The 24123-nt window shown below is 39.8% G+C and overlaps 1 protein-coding gene across 2 annotated transcripts in view; it reads right to left on the bottom strand.

Annotated features, from left to right (window-relative positions):
- CWF19L2 (CWF19 like cell cycle control factor 2) overlaps window positions 1–23664 on the bottom strand; it is a 156322-nt gene extending 132658 nt beyond the window's left edge. For both annotated transcript variants that reach the window (XM_044257725.1, XM_044257726.1), the window contains exons 1-6: window positions 23542–23664; window positions 21893–22003; window positions 21013–21135; window positions 8588–8698; window positions 7731–7850; window positions 957–1050 (exon numbers count right to left, since the gene is read on the bottom strand). In XM_044257725.1, coding sequence (XP_044113660.1) covers window positions 957–1050; window positions 7731–7850; window positions 8588–8698; window positions 21013–21135; window positions 21893–22003; window positions 23542–23634 — 652 coding nt within the window. In that variant the 5' untranslated portion in view covers window positions 23635–23664. The remainder of the gene's footprint in view (window positions 1–956; window positions 1051–7730; window positions 7851–8587; window positions 8699–21012; window positions 21136–21892; window positions 22004–23541) is intronic.
- Window positions 23665–24123: the final 459 nt, after the last annotated feature.

Below are 24123 nucleotides of genomic sequence, written 5' to 3'. Positions count from 1 at the left end.
GGACTCGTCATTGCAACATGTAACTGGCATATAAATATTTTTTAAATTATGGTATCAAGTGTGATTATGTGACACTTAAGTATTTTATCTCCATCTGCTGGAAAATAACACCATCCTAAAGTAAATAACAAATTTTATGAATGCTGGCAAAGTAGGAGTTTCTGAAGATATGAAATCACATGTTAAATATTTATGCATTATTTTCATTAAATCTCAGACTTATGCTTTTTCACATTTTGTTACAGAATTTGTAACAAACCAAAGCATTATTATATTCTCACAGAATCATACTTTGTATTAATCCATCCAAAACAGAAACTCAAATATGGGGGCGCCTGGGTGGCTCAGTGGGTTAAGCCGCTGCCTTCGGCTCAGGTCATGGTCTCAGGGTCCTGGGATCAAGTCCCGCATCAGGCTCTCTGCTCAGCAGGGAGCCTGCTTCCTCCTCTCTCTCTCTGCCTGCCTCTCTGCCTCCTTGTGATCTCTCTCTGTCAAATAAATAAATGAAATCTTTAAAAAAAAAAAAAAAAATTAAAAAAAAAAAACTCAAATATGGAAGCATTATCAAGCACAAAATATATACAGTTAATCAATTTGTTCCCAAACATATATAGTTAAAATAATCCTTCCAGGTACTAAATTTAAATAAGGCCTCAAAAGACTGCACATATTTTATCTGCTTTGTCATTATGCTATCTGAACCTTTAATAATAATCCATAGACACTCATAACATGAAACCGTATGGATCCCCCATCAGATCAATAGACTTACAGCTGTTTGGCAAATACAGAAACAAACACAGAGAATTCTGGACATAATCAAAACTACAGCACCAAGCAGAAATCATCAATATTTGAATAACCAAATCTTGCCAGTCTACTAACTTTGGTCATTTCCTGAGGAATACCAAGTTATAAGACATGCTTATGTGGCTACAACCAAAATCCGGAGATACCTTTGGTAACTGATGACATCTTACAGTCTTCTGGGGGAAGACCTGTCCCGCCATCTTTCCAGTATGGATTCAATTCTCTCTCCAGCAGTTTGGACTAGAACGAAACATTTTCAGAGATCACAATTTAAAAGTAAGCTCACCATAAAATCCGTTAATAAATAATACATTTGAGACTCAGTTAACAATTGTAACCTTGGACAAATATTTTAAACACTCCTAAGAGACGCTCTTCTGCAACTTGAAAAAAGTAACATCTAAATTAACATTGATGCCTACTATGAGCCAGAAATGCTCTCGATGCAGAAGATCTAATGAACAGTCAATATGCCTAACTCAGCTCTTGTTAGCTTATGAGATAGTGAGGAACAGGGACAACAAACAAGGGCTCAGAGGAGGAAGTGTGGAGTGCTAAAGCCACACACAATTTAACCCCCTCTCACACTGACAGATCAGGGACCTCCTAGAGGAAGTAACACGTGCAGCCTTGGACCTGAAGAGGAGCAGGAGTCAGCCAAATTCTCTTTTGTGAGGGAAGAAGGCATAGAAATGCTCCAGAGAGAATGAATAACAGCATGTTTGGAAAAACCCAGGAGGAAACAGAAAGCTTTCAAGGAATTTAAGATTATCCAGACTGTCCTAAAACCTAGATGTATGAGTGAGTAGTCATAAGAGATGAGGTTGTAGAATCATCTGGGATGAGGGCCAAGTGCTGCTGGGGTTTCATGCTGGGGCAATGGTAAATCATGAAAGTGACTGGCTCTGAACTACACGAAGAACAAGTGGACTCAGAGTGGAAGAAAGAAAGAAGACAAGCAAGATCAGAGGCAGAAATCTGCTCAGACCAGAAAAGAGCTGATGGCAGCCTTAGCACCAGTCGAGGGCCTCCTGTGTCCCAGGCACTGGGCCAGGCACTGCGGCTCGAAGGTGTAAGCCAGGTGGTCTTCCCGTCAGAGCAAAGGCGGTCTGCAGCCAGGAGAAAGACAATGTAGCAAGTCCAAAACAGCTGAGTGCTACGGCAAAGCACGCTGGAGAGCCACAGACTGGGGCACCTGCCTTGACCTCAGAAGTCAGAAAATGCTTCTTCAAACTAATACAGCAAATAGATGGAGAAGACTGAAGAGAGTTAAACATTATTTTCTAGTACTATGTATCAACCCTACCACTGGAAACAAAAATGGTGGATAGAAATTTTTTTTTTTTTAAGATTTTATTTATTTATTTGACAGAGAGAGATCACAAGTAGGCAGAGAGGCAGGCAGAGAGAGAGGAGGAAGCAGGCTCCCTGCTGAGCAGAGAGCCCGATGCGGGACTCGATCCCAGGACCCTGAGATCATGACCTGAGCCAAAGGCAGCGGCCCAACCCACTGAGCCACCCAGGCGCCCCGGATAGAAATTTTTTTAAAAAGCTTTTAAAAGATATTCGTGAGCTGACAAAACAGTACAGAATCTTCAAGGTACAAAATTTAAGTTCAAGGTTAATGTAGAAAATAGGCAAAACCATAAGGATTTGATTTTTAGTTTATACCAAAACGATTCCATTACCTCCCTTGTTAGACTACCACAAAACCTCCAAGGGCCTATAATCAAGGAATTTCTTCCAGTGGTCTTGTGCAGATATTCAAAGAGATATACTTGACAAGAGTCTAGACAAACTGTGAGATATTATGTGAAAATATACAAAAGTAAAAGAGCTGGATGTATAAACAACTACACCAATCAGTAAGAAAAAGACAACCCTAAAAACAAATCAGTAAAGCACATAAGCAATTCATACTTTAAGAAATATGGACCAAAAAAAAAAAAAGAAAAGATCTCTCACAGTAATCAGGCAAATGCATATAAAAACAATGAAATGCCATTTCTCACTCATTAATTAGCATGACAGAAATTTAAAAGTCTGATCATACAGATACTAAGTATGGTAAAAAAAACATACACTGTTGGTTGGGGCACCCGGGTAGCTCAGTAGGTTAAGCGTCTGCCTTTGGCTCAGGTCATGATCTCAGGGTCCTGGGATGGGGCCCCACGTCAGGCTCCACACTCAGCAGGGAGCCTGCTCTCTCCCCTTCTCCTTCTGCCCCTCCTCACCACCCCCCAAATAAATAAATCTTAAAAAGAAAGAAAGAAACATACACTGTTGAGGCAGGATAAGCTGTTAAAATCTCTTTGCAAGTATTTGTAAAAGAAGATAGGTGCATATCTTACAACTTAGCAATTCCACTTCTAGATGTGCACTAGGGGGAAGTCCAAACACACGTGAACGAGGAAATGCGCACAAGGACCTTCATTTAGCACTGTTTATAAATTGTGAAAAACAGCAAACAATGCCAATGTTCACAGACTGGCACAAGAAATGGACATCTACCATATGGCATAGTTAGGTGATTAAAGACTACACAGTGATTAAAAGCAATGAACCAGAAATAAACTATATCAATATAAATCAATCTCTAAAACACACTCAAAATGATTCTAGTCAAAATGGTTTCTAGTCAAAATGGTTATAAAGTTTCTATTCATCACAATCTCCTTGCTCAGGACAAACAGAAAAGATACACAAAATATAAAACATACTAGGGCGCCCGGGTGGCTCAGTGGGTTAAAGCCTCTGCCTTTGGCTCAGGTCATGATCTCAGGATCCTGGGGTCGAGCCCCGCATCGGGCTCACTGCTCAGCAGGGAGCCTGCTTCCCTTCCTTTCTCTCTACCTGCCTCTCTGCCTACTTGTGATCTCTCTCTCTCTCTCTGCCAAATAAAATAAAATAAAATAAAATATATATAAAACATACTTCGGTTCAGAACAAGATAAACATCTTTGTGGACAGAACAGAACAGAAATGCAAAATGGTAAAGTGACCTGAAACCACAGGCCTTACTGGGCTCTGTGCAAGCAGAAAGTAACAGCCCTTAGTTCAACTGCTGTAAGATGATCAACACTACCAGCGCCCCAGTGAAACAGGAATGGGGCCAGATCATCACATGAACCCAAAGACTGCAGTGGGGACACCTCCTGAGTGCAAAAGAAGGTTGAGAGACCAATATGCATCTCTATAAACGGTCTACAGACTAAGTCTACAGATACGTGCTATCGCCCATAGATTACAGAACAGTGCGGGCAGAAGAGGCCCAGACAACAAAAACACAGCCTTGAGCATGTGTTTACAAACCTTTCTGTGACTTTCAACTAAAGAGAAATTGAATGTGTGTGCTTGCATATGTGTGTGTGTGCGTGCATGCATGTATGTTTGTGTGTGTGTGTGTCCAAAGCAAAGGTTTTAGGAAACAAAATGTGCGGTGCCTGGGTGGCTCAGTCAGTTAAGCAGTAGCCTTCAGCTCAGGTTATGATCCCAGGATCCTGGAATCCAGTACTGCATGGGCCTCCTTCCTCAGCAGGCAGCCTGCTTCTCCCTCTCCCTCTGTCTGATGCTACCCCTGCTTGTCTATCTGTCTGTCTCTCTCTCTACCCCCACATCTGTCAAATAAATAAATAAAATCTTTTTTAAAATGTACAAAGAAAGAAAATTTATCTTTGTTACATGTAATATATGCTGATAACTTATATTTTTTTTTAAGATTTTATTTACTTATTTGAGAGAGAAAGAGACAGCAAGAGAAGGAATACAAGCAGGGGGAGTGGGAGAGGGAGGAACAGGCTCCTGCTGAGCAGGGAGCCCAACAAGGAGCTCGATCCCAGGATCCTGGGATCATGGCCTGAGCCAAAAGCAGACACTTAACGACTAAGCCACCCAGGTGCCCTGATTTTATATTTTTAAGTGTTAACTGCAATAAATCAATTACATGACCTACATTTTGAAACACACCAGCCTAGAGCACAAAAGAAATGATATCCTGAAAAACCAGAAGAGACATAAAATCAGCAAACTTCACACTGAAGATTCAGTTAAAAACCATCATCAGGGATGCCTGGCTCAGTTGGTTAAGCGGCTGCCTTCGGCTCAGGTCATGATCCCAGTGTCCTGGGATCGAGTCCCACATCGGGCTCCTTGCTCGGCAGGGAGCCTGCTTCTCCCTCTGCCTCTGCCTACCACTTTGTCTGCCTGTGCTCGTGCGCGCTCTCTCTCTAACAAATAAATAAATAAAATCTTTTAAAATTAATTAATTAATTAATTAGAAATTAAAAAAATAAAAACCATCATCAGACTTTTTCCCATTATCTTCATTTTATCCCCACCTCCATAACAAGACTCAACATATGATTCTAAGGCAAGGTCCATTATTTCAGTAAAAGAGGAAAAATTTCATAGTGCATATCAAGTTAGGCCTTGAAGGATAAATAAGATGCAGACTTACAAAGAGAAAGGAAATTCCCTTAGAAAGCACCCGATGAACAAAGATGCAGAGACAGGAATTTTCAAAGACATGAGGGAATGTAATTACACTAGTTTGGTTGGAGTATGAATTACCCAAGAAAACGAATCCAAACCAATGTGTTTGGACTCTATTCATGGCAGCATTGGGGTGGGGGGGCAAGGGGGGATTAAAGGAGAAGAGTAAATATGGCATCTTTCTTTTCCATGAAAGCTCTGAACAAGTTAAGAAATACAACTAAACCTTAAGGAAATACAAGACAAAAACTAGCTCTATTGCTGATGAAGACTAATTTGGAAGAGACTTTTTCTTTCAGTAAAAACCAAATGGGCCTATTAACTGAACAGCACAACAAGGCAGACTTCCCCAAGTACAGTCAGCGCCGTTCCAACCCCTCCTCCCCTCACTCCCCACATGGGTTCTGGAGCCAGCCTGGTCCATAAGCAGGGAGTGCAGGTATGCCCAGTGTATTCCTTCCAAATTTTCAAAAGAAAGTTCACTCCATGTCCTCAAGGACAGAATGAGGAAAAAGCATGACCCAAAATACCCTGGTGGAGCTTCTTCCACCAGAAAGGAAACATCAGAAATGGTTAAGACAATCCCCTTCCCTTGAATCACAAGGACTTCTAAAGAGAGTAACACCATGATCAGAGCTGTACTTTGAAAAGATTAATCTGACATTCGTCATAGGATGCTAGGTAAGAAATGAAGAGCTTCCTGAAATTGCCCGCACAAGAGTAAATCAGGGCCTGAACCTTACTAATACCTTACACGATTCTTCATTCCACGGGCCGTCCTCAGCTCATCACACACAGGAACTCCGCTCCAGTACAGATGGGACGACTGAGGCCCCCAGAGAAGACACACCACTAACAAGAGCACTCCAGCAGGAATGAAGAGGATGATACAAAGGCAAAAGACAAAAACTCCATAGGAAAGTATACAGATCAATGGATGCCGGCTCCAATGAATCACAGAAGTTCATGTAAGAGTTTGTAAGAAAAGATTATGTTAATTAGAAAACCTGGAATGCAAAGCTGGAAAGGTGATGAGATAAGAACAAATAATTACTGTTTCTTAGGAAAATGAAGATGGTTTTTATGTAATCGTTTTTCTAAGAATATCTGGTCACTACTTCAATCTATTGAAGGTATTCAAGGTTTTACTCTGTTCTGTAGTTTGACATGGAGAACAGGCCTGACCAGGATACAAACAAAGCATAAGACCACAACCCAGGGTTACCCTAACATGCCAAAATATCAATGCCTACCAATGGCAGGGCAGGATTTCAGAAGCAAGCTTGTCCCAGCCTAGGTAATCCCAACTTCCAGACCTCACACAGCTCCCCTACACACTGGTCATCCCCACTAGTGCTCCGTTTACTCTCCCTCTCTTCTCTGAAGATAAGACTCCAACTGTGTCAGGTCTCAGAGACAAAGATATGTTCCAGAACTTAGTCAAGAACTTAGTCATAATCCCTGCCCTCCAATGCTCCATGTGAACAGCTGCTTAATTAATAAGTCAATCCCATGTACCAAATCTCCATTTTCAGAATTAATATTAAATGGGGGGTGGCAGACAGAAAACAACACTGCTCACAGGACGCTTACTATGATCACTCTTAACCTTTTTCATTTATTGGTCCCTCTATGGTGTGTTAAGGTAAACTCTTAAAGATGATCTTCTTGTTCACTAATTTTCTCTTTAGCTATATTCAATCTGTTGTTTGCTCATTTACTGAGTTTCTCATTCTAATTCCAATTGTGAATTTTTATTTCTATAAGTTCTTGTTGGCTCTTACCCAGATCTGCCTTCATAATAATCTTTTATTGCTTACTAATATTTCCATACCTCCAGTTACTGTATAAAGCTATTAAATACCCCAACAGATAAAGGCTCTTTGGGTCTGATTCTACTGTTCATTATTTCAGATGACTGCCACGCATGGACGGACTATCCTTATATTTTCATGTATTTTGTGATTCTAGATCATAAGAGTTCTTCTGGGAAACCCGTGATGCCGAAACTGACAATGGGACCCTCCAGACAGCATTGGCGTTCACTCCCACCAAGCACTTCAAAGTACTTGAAAAACTAAGTACTTCAACACAAGAATATTTTCAGATGAAGTCTCACCTTGAAGAGTTTCAGACCACACAGGCAGCACAGTTCAAGCCAAAACCCTTGTGAATCCAAGCTGTGAACCAAACTCAATATTCATCCAATTATATGTGCCCTGGATCTGTCAATCTAGTTCAGCATTAAAATGGCTTCCTACAGGAGATGCATCTTTAAGAACTTCTGCCCCATTTCATAGTTGTCCCCACTAATGCTATTAAGTACTGCAAAAGATAATATAATATTTCACAAGTAAAACCGCATTAATATAAATATCTCATTGCTGATTAAAGGCAAATTAGAAGTTAAAGCATTCTCAATACCTTACCTGTTCCAGGGCTTGGGTTTTCTCTCTCTCTATTTTCCTCATAGCCTCCTTGTCAGCTCTGAGTGACGATGAGCACACAGTTTTAACGGACATAAAATCAACCGTCATCCACTCATCTCTCTTTAAAAAAAAAAAAAAAAGTTACTTCAATCTACATTGATTAGAAGTGAAAAATAAACACTTGGCAACAAGAGCAGGCACACTGGAGGCATGCGCGCCTGGCTCAAATCCTACATCTGCCTATCCTGATGCAAGTTTTCTAGTCCCTCTGCGCCTTAGTCTCTCTCCTGTAAAACAGAATAAATTCCTCCCTTCTGGGACTGTTTTAAGGAGTAAAGCAGAGAAAAGATTTAAGGCACACAGTCTGCTGCCTGACACGGAACAGGCACTCAAACACTAGCTCCTTCCACCTTTCTGCGCTGCGGCCGACAGCGTATAAGCTGCATTCTCACAGCGGCGAATGAACAACAGCCTCACATCTGTGAACTCTTCAACTCTAAATACTGCTAACGGGAATTATGACATGATCTGATGAAGAGAAATAAAAACTGAGTGAACTCTACTCACTCAGATACACGTAACGGTACAGAGCTTCAGGACAGGAGAGGAACATGATGCTTTTCTAGCAACAACTAGAGGGAAGAAACCCTCTGTGGGACCAGAACAGGGGTCAGTACTCCCTTTCTCACGAAGAAGAACGGAAGTCTGAAGACTAAGCAAACAGCGTCACTGCCAGAATTATTCATCAAAGTATATACTGTTTTCAAAGTCTAATTTTTCTTTTGAAGCATCTGTCATTTTAACATTCATCTATTCTTAGCTGTTCACACTTCTTTCTTTAAAACCAGTGGACCTACCTGGATAGATGGGTTGTCTTCTCTTTCTGAATTCTCCCCTTTCACTTTCCAGGCCTTTTCTCCACCAGAAGTCTGGGATGGGACAGCCTCAACCCACTCATCTTCAGAGCTCTAAGAATATTTAGCATACAAGTCAAATTCTCAAACTTGCAGACTTGCATATAAAAATTCTATGTTGTTAAATGGTGAACTCAGATTTCTAGAAAAAAAATTTACAGTCAACTTCCCCTTTAAAAAGCCACATTGAAAATATGAACAAAGAACATGTAAACCCACTCTTTTGGGATAAGCCCATGAAACACCACGACTGTTGTCATGCTGAGGGAAAGGGAAAACAAAAGATTAGAACTGACAACAGAGAACCCACTTCAACACGGAGCTTTGGTTCCTACCAACATTAAGCAATACTGACATCTTTGTTTAACTAGAACAAGGGAAACAACACTCAAGTAAATGACTTTGTCTTCTAAGTTTCAAATTTTTAAATTTCCCTGGGTCTGAAAATGCAGAGATCTCAGTTAACAGCCAGGCTGGTAAAGCACTTTGTTACTGTGTTTAAATACCAGATTATTAAATCAGCTACAAAGTATTTAGCCAACATCCCCTATGTGCTCAGCATTATGCCAAGTTCTGGGTTCTGTTTTCTACAAATACATCAATCAACTCCTTCTATGTTAAGTACTGGAATAAGTACTTTCGCATATGTTCTCAAGATGACTCCTTAAAACTACCCTACATAAAATACTATTTGGTTTTAGAGATAAGAAAAGCTTCCCCAAATTAGGTAACTTGCCCAAGTTACATGGTATCCAAGAAGGAGAACCAGAATAGAAATCTAGATCTGTCTGGCTCTATCATCTACTCTTTGGAGCTGTACAGTAAGTGTAGGAAAGATCCTAGAAATCACCCAGTACACAACACTTGCTAATGCAAAGCAGAGAAACTTGGAGGCCAAGGGAAGAAAAAGGATTTCCTGAATGAGAACAATATTCCTTCATGTCACAAAGTTCTCGATAATTACCTAACTGGAGAACAACAATATGTCTGGTGAAAGGTATAATCCACGTGGAGTAAACACATTTGTGCTCTGGCATCTCAAGTGCCAACTCTGCATTTTTCCAATGCAGAGCAGACTTCATTCATTCCTTCATTCATTCAGGCCTTGATTTGGATTTGTAGAAACATTAGAACTAGCTATTTACATATACAGTTACAATTTTTAAGATAATCACTATAAATATGTTTCTGGCCTACTCATATTTACATTGTCGAATCAATTCAGAAAGGGCTGCGTGTGTTGTGATGAGCACAGGGTGACCTATGGAAGTTTTGAGTCAATGAACTGCACCCCTCAAACTAACATAACAATAAGTGCTAACTAACTGGACTTGAAGTAAAAACTGTTTTTTAAAAAAAGCAATTGAGAGAACTGGTTCCTACCACTTGGTATTATCCACTATAAAGGGAGTCTACAATCTGAAAGATTTAGCACATTCCTTGGGGGAGAGCCAATCTGCTAAGATCATGCTGAAAACAAAAAATGTTTACATTAGTGTTCCACAGGATTCTGTTGAAAGTCTTTTTTTTTTTTTTTTTAAGATTTTATTTTTAAGTAATCTCTACATCCAACGTGGGGCTTGAACTTCAAACCACGAGATCGAGTCTTCCGCTCTCCTGAGTGTCCAGGCACCCCCCGAAGGCCTTCTTCTGAAACTACAGGTTTTCTCTACCCTCTGAAATGCTAACCCATCCCTTCAAAGTCACTGATCAGGGCCATAAGCTGCTTCCCCTCCACAGCTGCAAACCATCTCCACTCCTGCATAAACCCAATCACCATGCCCTTTACAACTTCAGTTGAGCTAGACTCTTAATCACAACTAGTATTCCTCTTCCTGGTCCCTGCTCAACCCTCTCTTCCACTCCCTTAGCTTCCTCCCCCCCGTTTGAAGCATTTATCAGTTTTACATTTACTTGAGTGACTGATTAATCTCACAGCAAGTTCTACGAGGAAAGCAACCACATCTGCTCTCGCCTAGAGACCTTGCTTAATACCCTGGCAGAGAGGTGATGCTCATCATCTTCTTAAAGATCTCTCCCACGTTTTTACCAAATTCCATTCCACATACAGTCAGCAAATGGTTCTCTCCTTCTTGATCAATAAGAACGAAGTCACTTTAGCTTCCTACCCAACTTCCAACAGAACTATTTATGCCTGTTCCTATCCTTACCTCCTGTTAACTCTTCCTCTTTAAAGCTGCTCCTCCTCCACAGATCTTGGCCCCAATGACTCCTGGTCCTCTAGGATGGTTGCACTATCAATCATCTCTTTGTCTCACAGCTTCAACCAAAGCTCTCTATTGCCCTAGAAATATGTTCAAGTATTCCCCCATCCTGTGTGTGTGTGTGAGAGAGAGAGAGAGAGAATGAGGGAAGAAGGGGAACACTGACTGCCCTTATGTCTCCCTCTGGCCCAACCATTTATCTTCCAACTTCTACTCTAAGCCAAATTCTTAAAACAGAAGTCTACACTCTCTGTCTGCACATCCTCACCCAATTCTCAAACTCTACTATGTGGCTTATCTTCCCATTAACCTACCAAAACATCTTTAAAGCTTACCACTGGTTTCCACTTGGCCCAGTGCAGCAGAATGTTTCCATCTCTAGCTCCCTAGACCTCTGCTGAATACAACTCTGGGTAACTCACCTTCTCAACCTCCATGGCCTTTCCCAGTTCTCCTCCCATTCTTGGTTTCTTCTTCACGTCTCCCATGGACTTTTCCTCATTTGCTCAGCCCTTAAATACCAATGTTATTTGGGGTTCCATTCTTTGCCCACTACATTTTCTAATCTCTAAACATTCCCCTTTGGCCCTTAAATCCACTCTCATGACTCAAACTACTACCAACTGTACTGATATCTTTCACATTTGTCTACCCAAAGTCAGTGATTTAACCAACTACCTACTATATTTGGAGGCCATGCCAAACTCAGTAAGAACAAAAAGTTAATCCATCATCTCTTCCATGAAACCTGTTCCTCCTCCTCTACTACGGAATTCAATTACATGGTACTACCAACCATCTACTTACCCAAGTCAACAATCTCAGGATCAACTTAGCCCTCCCATCTAAACCTACTATTTCCATTTCCAAAGTATTTCTCAAATATACCATACAGCAAACACCATGGGAGCCCTACCATGCCTACCGTGGGAATCCTGCTTCCATCTCTGGCCATGGCTGATTTGTTCAAGGTAGGTATCTGACCCCAATTCGTATCAATCGGAGTTACTGTCCAGGAACTTGAAGTCAAGACTCAATGGGGCTGCTAAAACTAAAGAGAACTGAAAATGCACTGGCAGAAGCTATTTTTGTCATGAGGAATAGAATTCAGCAAAAAACTGATCTGTTACCAAGAAAAAAACTGAACTCAGAGAAAAACAAACATGGAAGATGGCAAGATGATTGATAAAAGCATTTGAAACTCTAATTCCAGCCATTCCTAAAACCCAGCGACATTCCCATACCTACATGTCCTAGGAGACTTTTGTACTCTAATAATGAATTGCCCCTTTTTCTGAATAAGCCAATTTAAGTTTGATATCTGTTCCCTGCAACCCAGGGCCCCAACTAATACATGCCCCTTCCTTTAAAGTATTCGAGATCACATCTTATCTCTCACCTAGACAACTGTAATAACCAAATTAGTTTCCTGGACTCCAGTGATTCCTGCTCCCCTTCCTTTTTCCAACCCCACCCTAAATATACCTAGGAGTCATGTAAAGAGAACACATCTGACCTCTTCTATGGTTCCCTGTCACAAAGTCCTCTTCTTACTTGTCAACAGAACACTATTTTATTTGTTCTGTTTATTATTATTATTATTCTGTATATTATTATTATTATGTTTATGTTTATTTAACATAATAAATGCCTCCCTTGCTGGTAAGTGAAGACTTATGATCAACTGTCCAATGACATGAAAATAAAGGTATTCTGTGGGACTTCCTGGAAGTCAAATTATGAAACAGAGAGCATCCTCCTCTTGTTATCTAGACTAAGAAGTAAGGCTGTAATGATGATGGAGTAGCAAAACAGTAGAACTAGCCTCAGTCCCAGAAGACCACACTAGTCCCAGACTGCCTACCTGGTTTCTTTCATAGGAGAGAAAAGTTAACTATCTTGTTTAACCAATGACTATATTGTTTGGCCTCAGCATCATGAGATTACATACTGAAATTATGCATCTATTTATCTAACTAGAAAATGAGTTCCCCAAAGGCTTGAAAACAAAAACCTCTTTTTTTATATTCCCTATATCTATACCAGTGTCTGATAAAGAGTTGGGTTCAGTAAAGGTGCACTAAAATTAATTAAATCCTCTTTTTCTACTCTTCCAATAGCCCTAGTCAGAAACTTTAATTAGCAGCCAGAATCCAAGCATTAAATACCAGGCACTGAATTAAAGAAGCATCGTGATACACTTAGTACTCTTATTGTTCAGTCACAGAACAGTGAAACCGAAACAATTCTGTAGAACTTGCCTGCCTTCATTCTCTTCCTACTAATTTTGTTTTTCATTTTCACCAGTATACAATTTCCTCACAAATTCACACAATTGCTGTTCCCCCTCCCAAATATGCTATGACCTCGTTTCTTTTGCCGATTTTAGTTTCAATCCTCCACCTCATCTTAAAGGACTCGTACGCCATCAAGCTTAATGTGCCTCCTGACCTAACACAGCTTCCAGAACTCTTCCTCTCCTGTGTGGTCCTCATAATAACCACACCCCTAATCATATAAGAAAAAAATCTGGGAGATAGAACCAAGACAGCAAAGTGTTAGCAGTAAGTATCAAAGAAACTTGAGGACTTCTGCTTCTGGCCAGGACAAAATAAATGGCATCAGACTAAAAATACATAGAAATAGAATAATAGAAAATATTTGGAACTGTTCTCAGAACATTGACTCTCAATAATACAGGGTTGTGATCCCTGAAAAGGAAAAGAAATGGGGTGAATGCTACAGCATTTTGCCTTGAAACACCTCCCAGACCAAGGCACAAGGAAGGGAAACAGGTATAACTTGGTGTGTTCCAAGGAGGTAAGTTCAGAGTTTGCCTATATTGCCTTCTTGAACTGAAACTCTCGGTAATTTTGTTTTAAAGATTTTATTTATTTATTTGTCATAAAGAAACAGAGAAAAAGCACCAACAGTTGGAACAGCAGGCAGAGAGGTAAGCAGGCTCCCTGCTGAGCAGGAAGCCCAAGGCAGATCTCAATCCCAGGACTCCAGGATCATGACCTGAGCCAAAGGCAAACACTTAACTGACTGAGTGACCCAAGCGCCCCTACATCTTTTTTTTTCCCAACTTGATTTTCAACCATTCTATGTCCTTATTTTAAAGATAATTTTTTAGGGCGCCTGGGTGGCTCAGTGGATTAAGCCGCTGCCTTCGGCTCAGGTCATGATCTCAGGGTCCTGGGATTGAGTCCCGCATCGGGCTCTCTGCTCGGCAGGGAGCCTGCTTCCTCCTCTCTCTCTCTCTGCCTGCCTCTCTGCCTACTTGTGATCTCTCTCTGTCAAATAAATAAATTAAAAAAAAAAAAAAGATAATTTTTTAAGCCAAAATTACATAAAGTAAGTTTTATGACAATAATAGGATTAAATTCACACCCAAAAACAGATTAAGAAAAACAAATTAAGAAAAATGTCTTCCTGGGGTACGTGGGTGCCTCAGTCGTTAAGATTCTGCCTTGAGCTCAAGTCATGATCCCACAGTCCTGGGACTGGGCCCCATATAGGGCTCCCTGCTCAGCGGGAGGCCTGCTTCCCCCTCTACCACTCCCCCTGCTTATGTTTTCTCTCTCGCTGTGTTTCTCTCTGTCAAATAAATAAAATCTTAAAAAAAAAAAAAAAAAAAGTCTTCCTGCATTGCCTTCTTGAACTGAAACTCTTGGCAATTTTTTTTAAGATTTTTTTATTTATTTGACAGACAGAGATCACAAGTAGGCAGAGAGGCAGGTGGGAGCTGGGGGAGGGGGGAAGCAGGCTCCCCACTGAACAGAAGGCCCGATGCGGGGCTTGATCCCAGAACCCTGGGATCACGACCTGAGCCCAAAGGTAGAGGCTTAACCCACTGAGCCACCCAGGCGCCCCTTGGTAATTTTTTTTTTAAACCAAAATTAAATAGAGTATGTTTTATGACAATAACAGAATTAAATCCATACCCAAAAATGAATTAAGAAAAACTGGTAAAATCCAAAAATATCTAGAAATTTTAAAATATATATAATGTACAGGTTAAAAAATTAACAAAATCAATTAGAAAATATTTGAAAAACATGACAATGAAAACCTAACACATCAAAATTAGAGATACAACAGTGCCAAAAGAAACATTAATAGATTAAATATTCATTAGAAAAATTGAAGATTTAGAATCAATATCTACCTTAGGATGTTAGAAAGAAAAGAGCAAATTAAACACAAAGTAAGTGTTAGGAAAGAAATAATAAAAAGACAGTGGAAATCAATGAAAGAGAAAGTATACAAACAGAAAATCAATAAATCCAAAAGGCACTTCATTGAAAAAAATTAATAAAAATTGATAAACCTCAAACTATACTGACCTAGAAAACAAAGAGAAAAGAGGAATTGCAAAATCAGGAATAAAAGAGGGGACACAACCAGATTCTACAGACATTAAAAGGACAATAAGGAAATATCATAAACAACTTTATGACAAAAAATTCACCAATTTAGATGAAATAAGAAAATCCCTTGCAAACTTAACTTGCCAACACTAATTCAAGAATAAACAGAAAATACTTAATATAGATACTAAATAAATTAAATTTGGGATTTAAAAACCACCCCACAAGGGCACCTTGGTGGCTCAGTCATTAAGCGTCTGCCTTCGGCTCAGGTCATGATCCCAGGGTCCTGCCATGGAGCCCTGCGGTGAGCTCCCTGCTCTGCGGGAATCCTGCTTCTCCCTCTCCCACTCCCCCTGCTTGTGTTCTCTCTCTGGCTGTTTCTCTCTGTCAAATAAATAAAATCTTTTAAAAAATTTTTAGAAATAAATAAATTTTTTAAAAGTACCCCATAAAGAAAACTCCAGGCACAAAGAGGTTCATTGATAAATTTTAGCAAAGATTTAAGGAAAAAAAATCTTCACCAATTTTGCATAAACCCTTCTAGAAAACAGAAGAAGAATTAATTTTAACTCATATACAAGGCCACAGTATCCTTATACCAAAACCCAATAGTTCTCAACAAATTGTTGGCAAATACAACAAGGGGGGATATATATATAGATATAGAAATACAGATATATAGATAACATGATATATATGATACCACACACACCATATTCACCACATACCATAAATAAACAACAATGTCCAAACGAACTTTACCCAGGACAGCAAGGTGGTATACCACTCAAAAACCAAAATGTAAAAAATGATTAAATAAGTTAGGGGTGCCTGGGTGGCTCAGTGGGTTAATAAGACTCTGTCTTTGGCCCAGGTCATGATCTCAGGATCCTGGGATCAAGCCCCACATCAGGCTCTCTGCTCAGCAGGGAGCGTGCTTCCCCCACTTTTCTCTGCCTGCCTCTCTGCCCACTTGTGATCTCTGTCAAATAAATAAATGATCTTTTAAAAAATTATTAAATAAGTTAAATTTTTAAAAAACCCAACCCATGTAATTGTGTTGACTGAGTAAAGGAGAACAATCAATGCTCATATTAATAAACACAGAAAAAGCACTTAACACAATTCAATGTTCATTCAAGACACCAACTCTCAGAAAAACAAAAACTGAAGATAATTTCCTCACTCTGAAAAGGGCATACAAGAAAAACCCACAGGGAACATCAAGCTTAAAAGTGACAGATAAATGCTTTCCGCCTAAGATAAGAAATGGAGCAAGGATATCCACTCTTACCACTTGATTCAATATAATACTGAAATCCTAACTAGTGAAATAAAACAATAATAACAAATGAAATAAAAGGAACAGAGATTGGAGGGAAAATGTCATTTATATATGCCATAAAAAAGTACTAAGAAATCAACAAAAAGGGGGCACCTGGGTGGCTCAGTCAGTTAAGCGTCTGACTCTTGATTTTGGCTCAGATCATGATAATCTCAGGGTTGTGGGATCAAGCCCAGTGTGGAGCCTGCTTAAGAGTCTCTCTCCCTCCTCCATCTCATCTCCCTCCCTCAAGAAATCAACAACAACAACAAAAAGCTACTAACACTAGTACTTAAATTTAGCAAGGTGAAAGATACAAAGAAAATACAGGTTTCTCCACTATCCAAAAGCAGAGCATTCCTATGAAACCTTGTGTAAACCACAATGGCATAAAATAAAGAAGCAATTACCGTTTCATAAAACTGAAATCATGTTCAGATTTCTTTTGCTAGCAAAAACAGGTATTAACTTGAACTTTCATAAGCAAAGTGGCATAAAACAAACTTGCAGAGAGGAGGAAAAACCTGTACACAAAAACCAACCGTAAATGTATACACTCGTCACAGATACACGGAAACTGCCATTTATTTTTCAAAGATTTCATTTACAGTAGTAACTCAAGAAAATAAAATAGAAAAAAATATAACAGGGGCACCTAGGTGGCTCAGTGAGTTAAAGCCTCTGCCTTCAGCTCAGGTCTTGATCCCAGGGTCCTGGGATCGAGCCCGCATCGGGCTCTCTGCTCAGGAGCCTGCTTCCCCTTCTCTCTGTCTCTCTGCCTGCCTCTCTGCCCACTTGTGATCTGTCCGTCAAATAAATAAATTAAAAATATATATATATATATATATATATACATATATATATATATAACAAAAGATATGGACAACATCTCCACTGAAAACTCCAAAACTATATGGGAGAAGCTGAAGAAGACTTCAATAGATGGAGAAGTATACGACACGCATGATGGGTGGGAAGACTGGCTATTTTAAGGTATTATATTAATTCTCCAAAATTGATCTGTTGATGCAGAACAATTCCAGTAGACATTTTTACTTAAAGTAATGGGCTAATTCTAAAATTTATTTTTAAAATACAAAGAACTTAAGAGTAACCAAAATAATTTTCAAAAAACAAATTTACACTACCTATTCCAAGACTTAACCTTAAGCTAAGTAATTAAGAAAGTGTGTTTACTGGCCAAGGAGAGATGTGTAGCTCAATGGATTAGAATATAGAGTCTAGATATTAACTCAAAAATAACTGCTCAAGGGCACCTGGGTGGCTCAGTGGGTTAAAGCCTCTGCCTTCGGCTCAGGTCATGATCCCAGGGTCGTGGGATCGAGCCCCGCGTCCAGCTCTCTGCTCGGCAGGGAGCCTGCTTCCCTTCCTCTCTCTACCTGCCTTTCTGCCTACTTGTGATCTCTGTCTGTCAAATAAATAAATAAAATCTTTAAAAAAAACAAATAAATAAAAAATAAATAATAACTGCTCAGTTAATTCTCAACAAAGGAGCCCAAGTAATTCAACAGAGAAAGGTCTATCATTTCACCAAACAATACTGGAACAACTAGAAATCCATATAGAAATAAATTAACTTAGACAATTACTACATACCATAAACAAAAATTAAGTCAAAATGGCTCACTGATAAGCAAAAAATCTAAACATCACATGAGATTACTATACACGGAGTAGGATGGCTGAAGAGCACACAGACTGACAAGATCAAGGAGCAGCAAGGACAGGGAATAACTAGAACTCTCACACACAGCTGGCAGGATTATAAAACAGTCCAACCCCTTCAGAAAATAATGGCATTTTCCCAACAGAAATAAAAACGTGTCCACAAAAAAACTTGTATACATTCATAGCACTGTTATTCGTAACAGCCCCAAACTAAAACAACCCAAACGACTTTCTTTTTTTTTTTAAGATTTTTTTAAATTTATTTATTTGAGAGAGAGACAGTGAGAGAGAGCATGAGTAAGAAGAAGGTCAGAGAGAGAAGCAGACTCCCCGTGGAGCTGGGAGCCTGATGCGGGACCCGATCCCAGACTCCAGGATCATGACCTGAGCCGAAGGCAGTCGTCCAACCAACTGAGCCACCCAGGCGTCCCCCCGAAATGACTTTCAAAATGTAAACAGGTAAGTGGGGCGTCTGGGTGGCTCAGTGGGTTAAATGTCTGCCTTTGGCTCAGGTCATGATCCCAGGGTCCTAGGTTCAAGCCCCGCATCAGGCTCTCTGCTCAGCGGGAGCCTGCTTCTCCCTCCCCGTCTGCCTGCTTGTTCTCTCTCTCTGTATGTGTGTCAAATAAATAAACGAAATCTTTAAAAAAAAAAAAAAAATCCATACATACAGATAACCCTTGAACAACAAGGTGGTTAAGGGCGCTGACTGCCCATACAGTCAAAAAACTTTACTCATAGCCTATAAGTTGACCAGACAACTCACTAATAACATTAACAAGATAAACATGTATTTTGTATGTTGTATGTATTATACACTGTATTCTTACAATAAAGTAAGCTAGAGAAAAGAAAATGTTAAGAAAATCATTAGAAAGAGAAAATACATTTACAGTACTATACTGTATTTATCTAAAATCCATCTGATTGGGGGGCCTGGGTGGCTCAGTGGGTTAAGCCTCTGCCTTTGGCTCAGGTCATGATCTCAGGGTCCTGGGATCAAGCCCCACATCGGGCTCTCTGCTCGGCAGGGAACCTGCTTCCCCTTTCTCTGCCTGCTTCTCTGCCTACCTGTGATCGATCTCTCTCTCTATCAAATAAATAAATAGTAAAATAAAATCCATTAAGTTCAAACCCATGCCATTCCAAGGTCAACTGTATTTCCAGGAAAGAACAAAAAAAGTAACAGGTCACTGTATCTAAGAAGGGAAAGCAAGGACCCTTAATCAAATTACATAGTTTACTCAGCCTAGCATATCTGTCCCCACAGGACCGAGGTTCTTAACCCGTGATCTCTGCCTGAACTCTAGGGAGTTTTCTAAATTCCACTGAAATGAACAACTTTGAATATAACTTTCTTTTTGGAAAAAGGGTAGTTTTTTCAGGATCTCAATGGGATCAGGAACTCAATACACAATTGTGGAAACAGTGCCTCTGCCTCTTTTATATTTTAAGATTTTCTAACTGACTTTCTCCTGAATTACACTTAATTTTTTTTCTATATAACTTAAATATTCCTACCATTACAAAAATATGCTGGCTACTTGACAAAACTATCCAGTTGTATTCTCGCTATGAATTCATAAACTGCATTCTCATATAAGAGAGGCTTTATTGAGCCATTTATCATCTTGGTGTACTGCCAAAAACTAAGTTCCTAGAAGTACAAGAGGACCAGACTTCGGAATCTGGTGATTCAACGACACATATAACCCTCTGAAGATCATACCTAGGAGACCAACTATGCCTCAACATCTCTAGCTCACCACTCTCTAACCACAGTGTACCTCTTTTTTTTTTTTTTCCCCAAGATTTATATAAGAGAAAGGGAGAGCAGGCAAGCAGAAAGAGGGGAAGAGGGATAGAATCTTGAGCAAACTCTATGCCCAGTATGGAGCCTGTGGGCTCTATCTCATGATCCTGAGATCATGATCTGAGCCGAAATCAAGAGTCAGAGGCTTAACCAACTGATCCACCCAGGCGCCCAAACCATGTACGTCTTTCTTCCGGAAAATCAGTGTGAAAGGTTTACCCTTCCTCCATGAGTCCTTTTATCCCTGAACTGGCTAGAGACACAGCCGAGACACATGCTCTTCCTGTTGAGATAAATATATAAAACATGTTCTATTTTAAAGACTAAATGTTAATTTCTATTAAAAAATAAGAGTAATAAACTCTCAAATGTCCTTTTTTTTTTTTTTTGAAGATTTTATAGATTTACTTGTCAGACAGAGAGAGAGCACAAGCAGGCAGAGCAGACAGAGGGAGAAGTAGGTTCCCTGCTGAGCAAGGAGCCTGGGATCATGACCTGAGCCAAAGGCAGACGCCCAACCGACAGAGCCAGCCAGGCATCCTTGACTCATAAATATCTTAAAACTCTCTTATTTTTACAGTACTATTCTTTCCTTGCATTCTTCCAATTTTCCAACTACTTCTACTTGATGGCCTTTACTTCTGTCTGGTTCCTCAGTATTGGGTGTTCCTCTTTCTTTGTAACTTCCCTGGACAATCCACTGGCACAGCTTCACCGAGCAATGACAGCTATATCGTTATTCCCATCCTCCTACTTTTCTCTGTAACCAATGATCCATATTTCCAGTATTTCCTGGACACCTCCCAGAAGCTGTTTCCCAGGCATTTTCATAACCTAACTAGTAATACTTTTTTAAGTTCTCATATATTTTTACATTTCCATACATTATTCCTTTCAATACAATTTTCCCAAGTAGCTGCTGTGGTTTAACACATACTTACTGATGAACTATCTGTTGACTCATTGCTTTTTTCATACTTCTGTTTCTTACTCTTTTTTTTCTTCTCTTTCTTTACTTTTTTTGAGTGTTTGTCTTTTTTCTTCTTTTTCTTAACAGAGTGTTCCTATAAATAATCATTTTAAAGAAGTAAGAAAGGAATTGGTTTTATCTTACATTAAAACAAATATTTTGAGGAAAATAAATCTGCATTCCAAAAACTACATTTTCATGAAATGAGACAGTACACATGACAAAATAAAATCTTCTAAGAAACTTTAACACAATTCTGTAATATATGCACTGCTAATAAATCGTATAGCTGAGGTATCTTTTCAGAAAAATATGAGGGAAGTTTTAGTCTTTATTTGCAGATTCATCTGACAGACAGATATAATCAAATAAATACATTTCTACCTAAATGTATGCACACACACACATACATAAACATATATCCTCTGTGGCCACAACAGAATTTATAAAAGATTATTAGGCCATATAAAATATAACAAGAAAACATAAATTAAAATTATGGAAATGGAAAATAAGAATTCAAACAGAAAACCATGACATTAAACTTTAAAATGCATAATTTTTTAGAACCATAAGCTTGATACAAGTGGGCCAGAAATTTGCTAATCTACCAGTCAACTCAAGTAACAAAATCTGTCCAATGTTACAATGTCCAAAATATTAAAAAATATTATTTCTGAAAATATATATATATTATTTCTGTCAGAGAGATAAAATCAGTCAGTAATGCCACTATGTGATAGTCATTCTGTAACTTTTGAAAATACTAATAAAGTTGCTATTCCAATATTAACTTGAATAAATACAAAAAAAGAAGATCTGTTACATCAAGTGAACCTGTTAGTATTCACCTGGGAGAACTGTTCAATTCGCTCATTCACATCAGGTAGCATCCATGTATCCTCACCCCGAAGTCGTTTAAGTTCTTTACGCCTTTCTTCCTTTTCAAAATTGGCTTTAGCCTGAAACAATGAAAAACGAAAAATTAACAACTTACCAATTGCTTTTCATGAGAAATTAAAAAAATAAAACAAAACCATTCTCCACTTTCATATAAGGTCTCATCAGTCACTGTCTGTCCCTTGCCAGGAATTTGCTTCCATAAACAAAATAAAACTCTCCTTCCATATTACCAATCACATCACCAATCTCTAGTAAATCAAGGGTAGAATCCTGGGACCTATAGCAGACCCCCCCTCCCCCAAGCTCCCTACCTTAAACAGGACATGAATCTCCTTCCTTCACCATCCCACTGCTACTGCCTGAGACTTCTAGAACTGTCAAGAGATTGACCATGCCTACAATCTGCAATGCCCATATCCTTCTATCCAGTCCCCAAAATGCTTCAAGAAGAATTATCTTTCTAAAGACAAATGATCATATTGCTAATTTATATTCACCTTTCAACAAAAGTAAAATAAAATGAGTTTTTCCCAGGAGGTTGCTTCTGCCTTTTCATTCCCTCTCCAAATTCCAAAGCTGGTTTTGGTCCTTACCAAACTCTATGCATATCTCCACTGTAAAATTTCCTTTCACTTACAAATCTGACTCACTCCAAAAACTACCTAAAATACCAAAAAGGCAAGAATGAAGAATATTTATTATGAATATAGGTTAAATATGCTGAAATCATAGGACAATACCAATCTTTCATCTGTCCAATACTAACTGCCCTCTCTTCACCTTAAAATCTGGGTATAGTCATTATACACACACACCCCCGCCAGCTCCTTTTCTTCTGCATTTATTTAACTCTTCTGTCTTAAAACCAAAAAAAAAAAACAAAAACCTTCACGTGTACCCTATGTTGATCTCAAGCTACAAATTTTCCCCTTGATTGCCACACTTCCTACATCTTGTCAGATAATACAGTTCACTTCCGCCATTCTTTATAAATTGCCTCTATACATCTCAATCTTGGTGAGAAATACGACGTTTCTTAACCTTTTTCGAGGGGCTACATTTTCTGAGTCTCTTCCGTCAACCCTTGTATGGATCAGTAAGGATTTACAATAACCCTGGATTCGATATCAATAATAAGACAAGAGACGGAAACGGTCGAACAATCTATTCCAATGTGCCTCACGTGTGTTTCTGAAAACGGAAACGCTTATTTCAGATGCAGAAGGAGGGAGGACTGAGGCTGTCAAATGCGCTGGCAGAGTCGCGTTAGTGGCGGAGGCTCTCAAAAGTGCGCAGCCCAGACGATCAAATAATGGAAATACCAAAAAGGGTAAACTTAAAAAGTTAGGAAACTCGATAAAGAAACAGGACCTCCTAAAAAGAGAATGTGCAGCTGGAGACTGCCAACGCATCTAGGGAGGCAGGAAATAACCACGAGTTTTCGGGCATCCCAAAGGGAGACCCTGCCCTCACCCAGATAAGGTGAGACACTGAGGTGGCGAGAGGAGAGGGGGTGAAGGAGAGCCAGAGGCCTGGCTCCCAGGAACCGTCCACTCCCACGATTCTAAATGACTCCAAAGCCCCAGAACGGAGATACCTGGCGCAACACTTCGGCCCTAGCAATCCTGGTCTGTTCTTTACGTTCTTCGATACTCCTTGCACTTTCAAATCTACCACTAGCAGCCGCCATCCTTGTTGTCGTAAAACTAGGAAGCCGGCACAGAAGTCTCAGTTTACGACTGTCGTAATTTAATAAACAAAACGGGACTTCCGCCTGGAGGGGGTAGGAGGGGCGCTGCTCCAACTACGGAGCATGCGCGAGTGTGAGAGCCACTTAAAGTTGGCGGCGGTGACGCAAACTTCAGGGTCCTGATGAGACCTTGCAGAGTAAGTTGAGGTGCTGTGCTCCTTTCGTAAACCGGACTGTCCCGCCGCAGGAGTAGCGTCACTGTACATTCATGCGCGCTTTGCACGATACCAACGGCATTCTCTTCTGTTTCCTTTCAAAATCTACAACTTCGAGTCTCGTCGAAGTTCGGTCCCTACGTCTCGAAATTTTCCACCAAACTGCCCTTCTGAGCCAAGAAATTCCTGTGCCGGAGGGATCTCCTGAAGGGGGGAGGGAGAGACCAATTGCTCTGAAGTTCCGGTGCTTTGCTACAATTCGGGAAAACTTTCT

Source organism: Neovison vison, chromosome 7, assembly GCF_020171115.1.
Source record: "Neovison vison isolate M4711 chromosome 7, ASM_NN_V1, whole genome shotgun sequence".
Classification (NCBI taxonomy): domain Eukaryota; kingdom Metazoa; phylum Chordata; class Mammalia; order Carnivora; family Mustelidae; genus Neogale; species Neogale vison.
This window is presented reverse-complemented; position numbering and strand designations above follow the sequence as displayed.